Source organism: Triturus cristatus, chromosome 9 (assembly GCF_964204655.1).
Source record: "Triturus cristatus chromosome 9, aTriCri1.1, whole genome shotgun sequence".
Taxonomy (NCBI): domain Eukaryota; kingdom Metazoa; phylum Chordata; class Amphibia; order Caudata; family Salamandridae; genus Triturus; species Triturus cristatus.
Window position 1 is genome coordinate 669,129,285 of NC_140592.1, and position 13,431 is coordinate 669,142,715.

At 45.2% G+C, this 13,431-nt stretch overlaps 1 protein-coding gene across 1 annotated transcript in view; it reads right to left on the reverse strand.

The window, feature by feature from the left end:
- CNIH2 (cornichon family AMPA receptor auxiliary protein 2) overlaps nucleotides 1-13,431 on the reverse strand; it is a 774,677-nt gene that overhangs the window by 443,018 nt on the left and 318,228 nt on the right. Inside the window, exon 2 of the mRNA XM_085625735.1 lies at nucleotides 6,101-6,169. Within this exon, the coding sequence (XP_085481861.1) occupies nucleotides 6,101-6,169 (69 nt within the window). The remainder of the gene's footprint in view (nucleotides 1-6,100; nucleotides 6,170-13,431) is intronic.

Consider the following 13,431-nt stretch of genomic DNA (forward strand, 5'->3'; position numbering starts at 1 on the left):
TTTGACACGGTTTGTTATGCGGAGCCAGTGAAGGTCTCTAAGAAAGAGAGAGATTGAAGATCTCCACGGGACCATACAGAGGAGGCGCACGGCTGAGTTCTGTACAAGCTGAAGTCTCCTCTGAAGCTCCTGTGTAGCACCTAAGTAGAGCACGTTGCCGTAGTCCAGGCGAGAGGTGACTAAAGCCTGGACCACCTGGCGTTTTGTCCATACCGGGAGCATCCACAAAATTTTGCGGAGCCACCCCAGGATGGAAAAACAAGTGGCTGCTACCTTAGCCACCTGATGTCGCATGGAGAGCGATTCATCCATGACAAAGCCAAGATTGCTAACCTGGGTCACTGGAAGGGGTAGTGGGCCCATTTCTGCCGGCCAATGTGCAGGGCCCCAGAGGTGCTTCTGCTTGCCCAGAATAAGCACCTCTGTCTTATCACCGTTCAGTTTCAAGAGGTTCGCCTGCATCCACTCTGCCACTCGGCTAAGTTCAAGTTTAAGAGCAGATGGAGTATTAGCTTCAGCGGAAGAAAGGGAGAAGAGGATCTGAGTGTCATCGGCATATGAGTAGAAGGAGAGACCAAGGTCTTCCATGATGGTAGCTAGGGGTCTCACGTAGATATTAAAGAGCATAGGGCTCAGTGAGGACCCCTGCGGAACACCATGCGCCGATGAGCGAACAGAAGAAGAAGAGCCGGAAGAGACAACCTGAAAGGTGCGATGATCTAGGAAAGAGGCCAGCCAAGCAAGAGCAGGGCCAGTCACTCCAGCCGTTCTCAGGGCTCTCAGAAGAATAGAGTGTGAGACCGTATCGAATGCGGTGCTTAGATCTAAAAGAATAAGCGCCGCTGTCTCGCCATGGTCGAGACGAGAGCGAAGGTTCTCTGTGACCCCAAAAGGGTTGTTTCGGTAGAAAAATGGGATCGGAAACCCGATTGGGATGGATGTAGAAAACCTATGGTCTCAACATGAGATGTAAGATGTAAATTGATATGTCTCTCCAGGATTTTTGAGAACATAGGCAGTAGAGAGATAGGCCGAAAGTTGGCAAGCGTCTGCACCGGGTTTTTTCAAGAGTGGCACTACCAGAGCTCTTTTCCATTCATCCGGGACTATAGATTCTCGTAATGAGGAATTGAGGAGCTCTTGGATGATTAGTAGAGCCTCAGGGGAAAGTTGTCGAAGAATGTTCATGGGAATTGGGTCTAGAGGGGAGCCTGAGTTGACCTTAGTTAAGCAGGCAAGTAGCGAGTCGGGATCTAACAGGGGCCATTCCGAAATCAGTGTCTCCTGGGGGAGCGGACTCAGTAGGGCCCAAGTAGAGGAGTCAGGAGGGGGTAAAGGGGAGGCTCGGGACAAGGCAGTATGAATAGTTTCGACTTTGGAAAGGAAAAAGTCAGCAATTTCGTTACATTCCACTACCCCTAATACAGGTGGTATGGGACCAGTCTTGGAGCCGGCTAACTTCTTAACCATGGAGAAGAGGGCTTTCGGCCGATTGATGGCCTTTCGATGGATTGTGAGACAAACATGGCTTTTGCCTTTCGGCAGGCTTGATGGTAATGCCTGAGTGCTGCACGATAGATTAGTTTATCATTCGGGGCATAGGATTTACGCCAAGACCTCTCCAAGTTTTTGCATTTAGATTTGGATGCTTTCAGGTCGTCCGTGAACTAAGGGGCGGGGACAAGATGCGGAGTTGGTGGGCTGAGACACGCTGGCAGATGGTGATTGATGTTAGAAGTTAGCCAGTGAGATACTTCTTGAGCTAAAGCGGTGCACCCAAGATTGATATCGGGGCAACTGGCCATAAGCGAGGTGTTAAAGGCCGAGATATTCAGCTTAGACCAGGCTCTGTGGCTGTTCCTAGTGACGGGAAGAGACATACACTTTGTGAGATCAGCAGGCAGAGTGAAATAAATAGCATAGTGATCAGACCAGTCAAGGGGAGGGCAGGGGAAGTACAATCAAACGGAATGTTGGAGATAACAGGGTCAAGTAAGTGGCCTGCCTGATGGGTAGGGCCTTGGTTGCGAAGTAATAAGTTAATAGCCTCGCAATCTGATAGAAATGTTCTACTTAGACCATTCTGCGGGTCCTCTAAATGGAGATTTAAGTCTCCCAGGATGGTGAAATTTGCTGCCTTCATAGCATGGGGGGCTACGGAGTCAGCAAATGAGGTTAGCCACTGTGTAGGTTTATCAGGGGGGCGGTAGATTAGTAGGCCTGATAGCGTCAGTTGAGGGGAAACTGCTATCTTGAAAAGTGTGGCTTCGCAGTTTGGGAGGGGAACAGCATCCAAAGAGCAGGAGTGGATGTCTTTAAAAATTAACGCAATCCCCCCACCTTTCCCGGTGGCTCTGTCTTGCCTGACTATTACATAGCCAGGTGGCAAGGCGCAAGCTATGTCAGGGCCGGAGCTAGCGTGAAGCCAGGTTTCCGTTAGGAACAGGGCATCTGGCTGGGTGGAAGACAATAAATCAAAGATGTGGTCTCTATTTTTGGGCAAAGATCGACAGTTAATACTCCAGAACTTGTAGGGAGGAATTAATGGCACTAGAGGTGCTGTGTAACCAGAAAAAGCAAAATTACAGAGCGAGCATTTTGACAATGCTTTGAACGAGCAGTCAAGAGGTGTGCAAGAAGGAGGAGTATTGTTGAAGCTATGAAGCTCCTCAGAGGAGTAGGTGACTAAGCTGCCAAGTGGAAGCCCAAAATGGGCAGAGTGTCGGACCGCCGGGCGCCTCAGGGCGTGGACAGGCGCAGACGGGCTTGCTTTTGGCGCGCCTTTGGCGCGCCCGCTGCGCTCGCCCGCTGCGCGATCGAGAAGTGGCGTCTGTTAAATAGGAGTAGAGGGAGGGAGGGACTCATCCCAGCACAGGTGCGATTGAGCCACTCAACCCCCAGCGGCGGCAAGCCCTGCCTCCAACGCGTCAGATTCGAGTCGTCTGCGCGAGGAGCGGGCAATGGATGCGGCGGTGCAGGGTGAGAGTAAATCTTATGATTTAAAAGCACAGAATGTTAGCGGAGGAAAACACACAAAATAAGCATACAGATTAAAAGCTTCTAACAATCTGATCTCCGGCTTCCGCCTCAGAGGAATCACTGAATCTAATCTAAGGCGAGCGGGGGGGTGGGAGAATAAGTAGACAAATGGGCGGGACTCGTCCCAGCACAGGTGCGATTGAGCCACTCAACCCCCAGCGGCGGCGAGCCCTGCCTCCAACACGTCAGATTCGAGTCGTCTGCGCGAGGAGCGGGCAATGGATGCGGCGGTGCACGGTGAGTGTAAATCTTAGAATGTTAGCGGAGTAAAACACACAAAATAAGCATACAGATTAAAAGCTTCTAACAATCTGACCTCCGGCTTCCACCTCAGAGGAATAACTGAATCTAATCTTGATTTGTTTGATGTTATGTTATATGCAATGTGGGTTACCATTTTGTACAAATGCTCATAGAAAATATGTTTTGTTGTTCTACTGTTACGAGTACTTGCAATTACACAAAGTGTTTGATTCCATTTGACAAAAATAAACGGTGATCACAGTAATTTAATTTCGTGATCACAAATGTGAATGAATACTGTCCAAGTAAGGTCAGTACTGGCACCTGTTCATTTCCTAACTTTGATAGTGAAAGCAACAGAGGATGGCCATGGAAAGCTGTGCGAGGGGATTATGGAGCCAGGAAGCCGGAGGTATTGTGCACTGGAAAGAGAGGACAAGAAACTAGCAATGGGGTCGACAGGCCTAAGAGTTGTGGACATGGAAAACAGGAAAGCAAGGCCCGGGGATATGGATGCAAAGTGAAACGGGTGAGAGCCACGGCGGTGCTGATTGTGCATGAAAGGAGAGTTTGGGGGGCAGCCAAGTGCAGGGAGGTCTGCCCCCCGGGCAGATTGGGAGGGGTTGGGCTGGCCAGGTGCCGGCCATTTTGTAGCTTGGGCTCTTCGGGGATTGCCCAATTTATAAGGTCCAACGATGGGTGCTCCGAGCCACCATTTTAGGATTGGTGACCTGGTGGCTGGGAGCTGGATTAGTGTAGTGTGCCTTTATTCCCCTCCCTCCCACCCTTTGTACATTTGGGTTGTTGTAGGTGTTATTTGGCTATTTAATTTAGGGGGCCATCTGTGCTTGGGACTGGTGCACAGGGGTTTTTATGAGTATTGTTGCTTGGAACAGGTGCTTGGCGGGGTTTGAAAAGTTGCCCATTGTTGGCAGAGGTTTTTGGTTAAGTGTTGGAAGTTGTGAGCTGGGGCAGGGAAAGGGTAGGGAGGTAGTTTAAGTTTAGTTGTAGATGTTTTGTTAGTTACTGTTTCAGAAAGGCAGGTATAGCAGATTGGTTTTATAGTAAGGCATATTTTTAACTGCAATTCTTTGTAATGTTGTTGATATGTTAATTGGCAGCGTGGGGGAATGTTTGAGGGGATCGTAGGGGCAGGTGGGATCAGGGGTCAGTTTTTGGATGTATAGTGAGGTTTTAGTTTTGTAAGGCAGTTGCCAGGTATGGTATTTGTAATGGGCACCTGTTTCAATAAAGCAACCTTTTTCACACACAAATTGGTCTCAGTCTGGTCTGTCCCCCTCCCTCCCAATGAAGGGGAGAGGTTCAGGTTTTGGTGTGCTGGATTAAGCGGACGAAAGGCTGGAGGGACATGGAACAGCCAGAGAAAAAAGCAGCTGTGTTGTGGGGCCGAGGAGCCCCAGCAGATCAACAGGGAGGGTAGAGTCTCTTCAGAACAAAGAGTGTAGAAGATGGCGGGTTCAAGACTTCCGGTCTTTAGGTCTTAGGTAAGGAATGAGAATGTTATTACGAGACTGACTCAGTGTGCTAGACAGAGTGATTGGACGAGAATGTTATAGAGAGATGATGGCAGGAGTTTGAGCTGCAGGTGTTTGACTGGGGACACGGGTGACCTCTAGTTCGAGAAGGTAAGGCTGGCAGGTATGATGGGATTTGGATGCTTTTATGGGATTCAAAGGGCGTGGTGGGAGCACAGTCTTACGCAAGTAGCATAAGAGAGGAGCGTGCATAGGGTCAGAGGCATTTATCGTTCTGACGGTGTGTGGCTCTGAAGAAAGGAAATAAATGCTGGTCCTGTCACACATGCGGCAGCAGCGCACTCACTGGTTCTAGGTGTGGTGTCTGCCACTTCTTTGAGTACACTGGTGGGTTTCACCTGCCACAGTAAAAGAGGCTTGCAAAACAGGAGGCTATAACAGGGTGGAGAATGGCATGACGAAGGTGAGGGAAATTAGATTGCCTTACAGTGGCGCAGCATCTCCTTTGGGTGCACACCGATGCAAAACATTAAGGGTGCGCAGGAGCAAAATCAATGTGCTGATAGTTTTAGGCTATGACATAGAGAGATAGAGGTAGGAAATACCGGAAGGCGTCAGAGATGGAATTACCAATGTGACCAGAGAGCTACAGCATCTGCTATGAATGCCCTCATGTTCATGCAAGCCTAAAATGCAACACTGGCCCTTCCACATTCGTTAAGCTCCATATTTCAATTCAACGTACATTTGCACTTCAAGTTTATCCAGTTTTCACTAGTGTGGCTAATGCTACATTTGGTAGTCGATGCCTTCAACATTTCTAGGGAAAGAGACCTCAAACCAATTAGAATATAGTATTGACATTCTAATGAGTTGTTATCAATATCTGGAATTTTATTTCAAAGTTCATCATTTACCACCCATGTTCCTCAGAAATTTTCACGAAAGAACTATCAAAAAATTCCAACATGAAGAGTTGAAGAAACCAAAAAAGCAATGCGCGTTAAAAAATCTCTTCAAATTGTACCATTGATTTCAAAAGATTTTAGAGGAAACCCCTTCTCTGTGCCGCTTTTATGGGGTTGGAACTGGGGACCATACCCCCTCAAAAGTTATGCTCCTCTCTATGGGCTTGGTGTAAGTTCCTCAGAGGTGGCCTGTTCCATAAAAGGAAAGGCCATACTAGGTTTTTCAGAGAATGTGGTCTAGCTTCCAGACATGTGACTGACTCGCCTCATGACGCAGACCCCTTCATTAAAAACATACACAAGCGACAAAAACTCCCTGTCTCCTCCCCCACATAGACATTGGGGTTCACTCACCGCTCTTGCTGGGTTTCCCTGGTCTATCGGGCTCTTGAAGTCAGTCCTGAGCTCATCGAAGGCAATTATCTGTGGGCAGAATAAGAAAGAGGTGGTCAGAGAGAGCGAGAGAGAGAGCGGTGTGACCGCCCCACCTCATTGACAACATACTTCCATTTTGAATCTGAGGCTGGTTTGTCACAATACTATCGCACAGGAATGAAGAGACTTTTAATGCATCAAATTTAGGAGATTACATCATCATGTTCTCATGTGATATGAAAACACCAAACCCTGCCTTCACAAAATACAGGACACCTCCTCATTGATCTCTGATTGATGATATCATGATATTTATTCCTGCATGGGTTTGAAGGTGTCAGAAAGAGGCTGCAACGTCATCGCTGTAAGAAAGAAAGTCAGTTTATAACGGAGTAAGCCACAACCCCATCTACCCAGCCAGTATCTGAAATCGAGGTATTCGAGCAATATTTAGAGAGGAGCTCAATAAATAATGTTGCCCTTCGGACAGAGATTTAGGGACAAAAATAAGTTTATGACCTTATCAGGGAAAACTGGTACAAAAGACACCCTCCAACTTCCTACAGAGACATATGAAAACATGACATGCTTTAGAGTGATGACTTTGTTATTTCTCTACATAATGTCTTTGTACAATGAGACATTAGCACCTTTATCTGCCTTCCTCGTCCAGACCTTACCTAGGTTATATAAGTCCTTACCCTGAAACAGACAAACTATTCTTCCTTAACAAGGAAGGACGTTAATTACTCTGTTTACGTTAGGGATGTACCTTTCAAAAAGAACAATTGATGGACAGAATGCAGAACAATGTCTCACATTCACCCCAGTACAGAGATCTGGGCCTAAATCCATCGTTTTTTTGCTCACCATGCCAGTCAAGTTTGGACCCAGCCATATGCAAATCAGTCTTGACCATGTGCCCAATGGGAACAGTCCAACCCAAATTGCCAGGCCAGGTCCTCCCTGGACTGGAACCAAGCATCCTAGGACCGGTTTCGGGGTTTCACCCCTCTTCAGCCAGGATAGCTTGATTCCAGTGGCATGGAGAGCACGGGACTCACGTCTGAGCATACCCGTCCTACTCGGGGGGACAAATGCAAAAACAACAATTGATGGACAGAATGCAGAACAATGTCTCACATTCATCCCAGTACAGAGATCTGAGCCTAAATCCATCGTTTTTTTGCTCCCCCTGCCATTCCAGTTTGAACCCAGCCATATGCAAATCAGTCTTGACCCTGCGCCCAATGGGAACAGTTCAGCCCGAACTGCCAGGCCAGGTCCTCCCTGGACTGGAAACAAGCCTCCTAGGACCTTCCCGCCTTTCTACAGTTATAAGATTCTAACAACCCATCTATCAGATGCCAATTGCCAACATCAACCAGGAATGACAAGATGCAGCACTGGGTCCTGACAGACACCAACACAGAAAGCAAAATGAATGAATGCAAGGAAGGATGTCGGGCATTATTAACAAAGCCTATGATTTAGACTAGGGCTTGGAGTATTGAAGATTGCCAGTAAGTAAACAGGCGAATACGGCTAATTTCAGTCCACGGCAATTAAGGAAGTTATCGAAAGGAGCTAAACCCTAGTGCGATCTAGGCATACTGATATAACTAACAACCCATTCCAAAGAGGTGTCTAATTAAAGAGATTGGTAATCATTTAGATGGTATATCAAATACACGAAACATACACTTGATATACAGAGACATATGAAAACATGACATGCTTTAGAGTGATGACTTTGTTATTTCTCTACTATGGGGCCGATTCCGATCCTGGAAAAATATTCCCCGTATGAATCGTATCTGGATTTTTTACCGTACGAATCGTACAAGTCCCGTACAAACTGACAAGTACGATTCGTATGTGAAAAAGTCCATACGAATCACATTGGGTAAATTCCCCGACATGTCCTCGGGTCGGAAAAGGTGTCCGACACGTCCCCGGACATTTTTACGTACGAATCTGAAAACTGAAGTCCGAGCGCGCAAGTACGATTCGTACCGTCCGTCCGATTGTACAACCGTATGGTAAAAAGACCGTCCGGAGCGATCTCCTATAGCAACCATGGAGACGTCCAAACAGGTGCCCGGTACGCGCCGAACACCCCCCCAGCCCCCCGTATGTACGCGCCGCCCCCCCCAGCCCCGCGGATGGACGCGCCGTACCCCCCCCAGCCCCCTGTGTGTTCGGCGCGGACCCCCACCCGTGTATGTACGGCGCGGACCCCCACCCGTGTATGTACGGCGCGGACCCCCACCCGTGTATGTACGGTGCAGACCCCCACCCATGTATGTACGGCACGGACCCCCACCCGTGTATGTACAGTGCGGACCCCCACCCGTGTATGTATGGCGCGTACCCCCACCCCCGTAGGTACGGTGCAGACCCCCAGCGCGTAGCACGTACATACGGGGGGCTGGGGGGGACGGCGTGTCCATCCGCGGGGCTGGGGGTACGGCGTGTACATACGGGGGGCTGGGGGGGGGGGGACGGCGCGTACCGGGCCCCCTATTCTGCTCGCATCGCGGCGTACTTCGCTTTTCCGGCACTTTTTGGGTGCCGTAAAAATATTGCCGTCCGGACTGCTGTCGGTACGAATCGTACTTGCTAGGACGTAAAAACATGCCTAACTCCGTCCGGACGTCACGTCCGCGGTGTCCCGGATCACATTCGTATGTATTTTACTGTCGGTCGGTGTTTTTTCCGACTCGTACGGAAATGGTGTTTCCGTACGAATCGTACTTGCAAGTTTGTACGGTGTTTTTACCGGGTACGAGTCGGACGGAGAAAACGCTCTGACCAACGTTTCGTACACGGTTTTTCCAGGATCGGAATCGGCCCCATAATGTCTATGTACAATGAGACATTAGCACCTTTATCTGTCTTCCTCGTCCAGACCTTACCTAGGTTATATAAGTCCTTACCCTGAAACAGACAAACTATTCTTCCTTAACAAGGAAGGACGTTAATTACTTTGTTTACGTTAGGGATGTAGCCCTTCCCACCTTTCAAAAAGAACAATTGATGGACAGAATGCAGAACAATGTCTCACATTCACCCCAGTACAGAGATCTGAGCCTAAATCCATCGTTTTTTTGCTCCCCCTGCCATTCCAGTTTGAACCCAGCCATATGCAAATCAGTCTTGACCCTGCGCCCAATGGGAACAGTCCAGCCCGAACTGCCAGGCCAGGTCCTCTCTGGACTGGAAACAAGCCTCCTAGGACCTTCCCGCCTTTCTACAGTTATAAGATTCTAACAACCCATCTATCAGATGCCAATTGCCAACATCAACCAGGAATGACAAGATGCAGCACTGGGTCCTGACAGACACCAACACAGAAAGCAAGATGAATGGATGCAAGGAAGGAGGTCGGGCATTATTAACAAAGCCTATGATTTAGACTAGGGCTTGGCGTATTGAAGATTGCCAGTAAGTAAACAGGCGAATACGGCTAATTTCAGTCCACGGCAATTAAGGATGTTATCGAAAGGAGCTAAACCCTAGTGCGATCTAGGCATACTGATATAACTAACAACCCATTCCAAAGAGTTGTCTAATTAAAGAGATTGGTAATCATTTAGATGGTATATCAAATACACGAAACATACACTTGATATACAGGAGCAAGGAGCTAAGTATGAGTATTATTTCATTCAGGAATACCTTTGTCAGAAAAAGAAACACAATCATAAAAACAGATCCAGTTGGTGCTCAGTACAACAGTGGACAGACAAATGTTGTAAAAAAAGTGCTCAAAATTATGGTCACAGACTGCATTGATTTAGAGGAATAACACTCATTGTCCAGTCATATTACTGTTTGTGTTCCGCAACAAAACACAACAAAACAAATCTACTAGAGTCTTTGTATTCGATATTGCCAACCGTCTTTTGACCCAGATAAGAAATATAAATTGTTATCAGAACGGGAATAGAATAAGTCTGAGCAGTGAAGTCATTTCCGAGGGGTTTCAATTGTTAAATGGGATTTATCAGAAAGACTCAAGCCGAAGGGACATTTTTTAGAATGATTCAGCAGTAATGCATTCATGTGGACTAAAAGTAGAAGAATGGAGCAACTTGCTGACCACAGGGTGCAGGCTTGGCTACCAGCTGAGTCCGACCCTGGGACATGCTACTCAGTCAATGCTGCAAGGATCTACATACTGTTTACCTACTGAAACCCTTCTGACCGTACTTCACTGCTCAGGCTTATTTCATTAAAATGCATAAGTAATATATATATAGCACCAACTGGCTATCCAAATGCAAAGGCTTTTCAAAGTGCTCTACCTGTAAAGCTTGTAAGCACGCAATTAACAAATCCTCTTATAAAACACCATTCGAGGACAAAGCACACACGATCATGAAAAACATGACTTGCAAAACAGAATTTGCTATTTATGTGTTGGAGTGCTCTTGTGGGCTGCAATACGTGGGATCCACTAAATTGCAGGTCCACAAGAGAATTCTCCAACATTTACGTGCAATCTCGAATGTTGACACATCCTATCCGGTAGCTCGACATTTTAGGGATTGTCACAAAAGCAATACGAAATTTCTTACTTATTTTGCAATAGATTGTATTCCGCCCCTTAGAAGAGGCGGGGATCGTGAGGCACTATTGAGAAAATTGGAGACACAGTATATACTAGAATTGGATAGTAAAAACCCAAATGGGTTAAATGCCACAGAAGATTTATACACGTGGCTCTAGGATGTCTATTTACACAATAATTCAGCATTGCAATAATAGACAAATTAGCAATAGCAAAAATAGACTTCCCTTTCCCAATGTTTCTCCAATATCAACATAACAAAATGAGATTATTTTTAACATTGTACAGTGATTATGTTTGCTATGATGTTCTTTCCTTTTTCTTTTCCCTCTCTCCCTTTTCTTTCCCTCCCCCCTGTTTTTCTTATTCCCTTGATTTATTTTCCATCTGCATAAACAAAGAGTTATAGATGGTTAAAACAAGGTATTTATTGAATCATTATTCAGATTTTGCACAAATGCTAAATTGCACAGGTTTGCACAAATTTGCACTCACTTGCCGTATTTGCACAGTCTGGCTCAACCATGCTGCTAGAGATCTCTCGAATACTTTTTTATAAAATGGTTTTTAACATGATTTTATACATTTACCAGATTTTAAATGTGCAAGTTATTTATTTATGTATTTATACAAAGACAATTGCACTTTACAATATGTGAGCCAACAGCTCGATTTGTACAAAATCAGTAGCTATGTAGCTAATTATCATGTTATGTATTTTACAGCTATAACAAACCATTCTATTGATGTAAGACGAATTTACGCACAAAAAGCGCTTGAATCATGGTTGTATGTTTTCTATGTCTATGGCAATTAACAATGCACTGTCACTTTAAAAATGGGAGAAAAGTAAGAGGCACGTCATTCGATCAAGGGCTGCTGAGCCCGAAACGCGTCATGGCGGCATAGCACACGAACAAAAATAAAACGAATTGGGAATAATTAAGTGGAGTCCGTCCCTTTCTTGATCGATGGTGAAGACGATCGTCTGTAAGAATGGTTTGCTGCGATATATAGATATATATATATATATAAAAATATAGTCACTGAAAAAACCATAGGTTTTAGAGAAAGTTATATTTAGCAGGACATTTCAATCGTACAAAACCAGTGAAATTCCCCCGTTATAGTTAGTTCAGCTAACTATAACTCGCGCCCCCGCAATGCACTGCTGATGGGACGTCACATATTACATCACACATGACATGGTTAGTGACATCACTGATGACATCTCAAATGACAACGCGCACATATGCGAATATCTTTATGAATGACTATGAAGAAGAACATACCTTAAACGCTCAACCATGGAAAAACCACATACAACTGTACCTACATTGACGACATATTTATGATATGGAGAGGCCCAACTGAAATGTTGAAAGAACAAATAACTCAACTCAATCAAATTAATGATAGGATACAGTTAACTTTTGAGATACAAGAACATACAATCAATTTTTGGGATGTTGAAATTACTAAAACACAAACGGGTTTCGACACTAACCTGTTCAGAAAAACCACAGATAGAAACACCTTGGCTTATGACAGCTTCCATCCGCAGCCACTCAAGCAACATTTACCATATTCTCAATTATTGAGAGTTAAAAGGATCGTCTCAGACCCCATGAAAGAAACTGAATAAAGCACAAACATGTTACAAATATTCAGACAGACAGGATATCCGGAAGATATTTTAACACAAGCTACAGATCGAATTAAAAACAAAAGAAGACAAGACATATTGGCCACAAAATCCAGAATAAAGGAAGAGAGAATGACATGGGTATGTAAATGCTCCACTATGAGCCAGCATTATAAAAAAATTATTAAGAGACATTGGAATCTGTTGAAATTGGAACAGGATTTTAGGAATATATTTGAGCAGGAACCTATTTTCGCGTACACCAGGGGCAAAAATATAGGTGAAATAATAAGACATCCCATATAGAAAGGGATAAAATCTCCCTACAAAGGTACCATCCCATGTTTGAATTGTAACAGCTGCAACAATATCATTAAAGGAACCTATATCACTCATCCTATGAAAGGGCATAAAATTGCGTTACAAGTTAATGCGACTTGCAATACATCCAATATAATATACATGCTCAAGTGTCCATGTGGGAAAGCTTACATAGCACAAACAGAACGGAAATTGAAAATTCGAATGAATGAGCACAAAAGCAATATCAGGACTAAACAAGTCAAATCCACAGTAGCCTGTCACTTTATTGAGGCACAACATCACATCAACCAACTAAAAGTTTGTGTATTAGAGATTATAGAAAAAGGAAGGAAAAGACAATCGTAATATCCTACTTCAATGGGAGAATTACTGGATTTTTCATTTGAACACTCTAAAACCGAATGGCATGAACGATAGGGATGAATTTCAATGCTACTTATAATGGATCATTTTTGATCAGATGAACATTATATACCTTTTGTGATATACTTTGAACTTATACACCTTATCATTGTAGTTATGTATATAACACATGTTTCTTTGAAATACTTCAAAACACACAAGATGATGGACGGAATGTTGCACATTGGCAAAACAGTCACCCCCAGCCACAGATCTGGGTATAATCCATCGTTATTTTGCTCACCATGCCACTCTAGTTCGGACATGGCCATATGCAAATCAGTCTTGACCCTGTGCCTCATGGCAACAGTCCAGCCTGAACTGCCAAGCCATGTCTTCCTTGGACCGGAATCAAGCATCCTA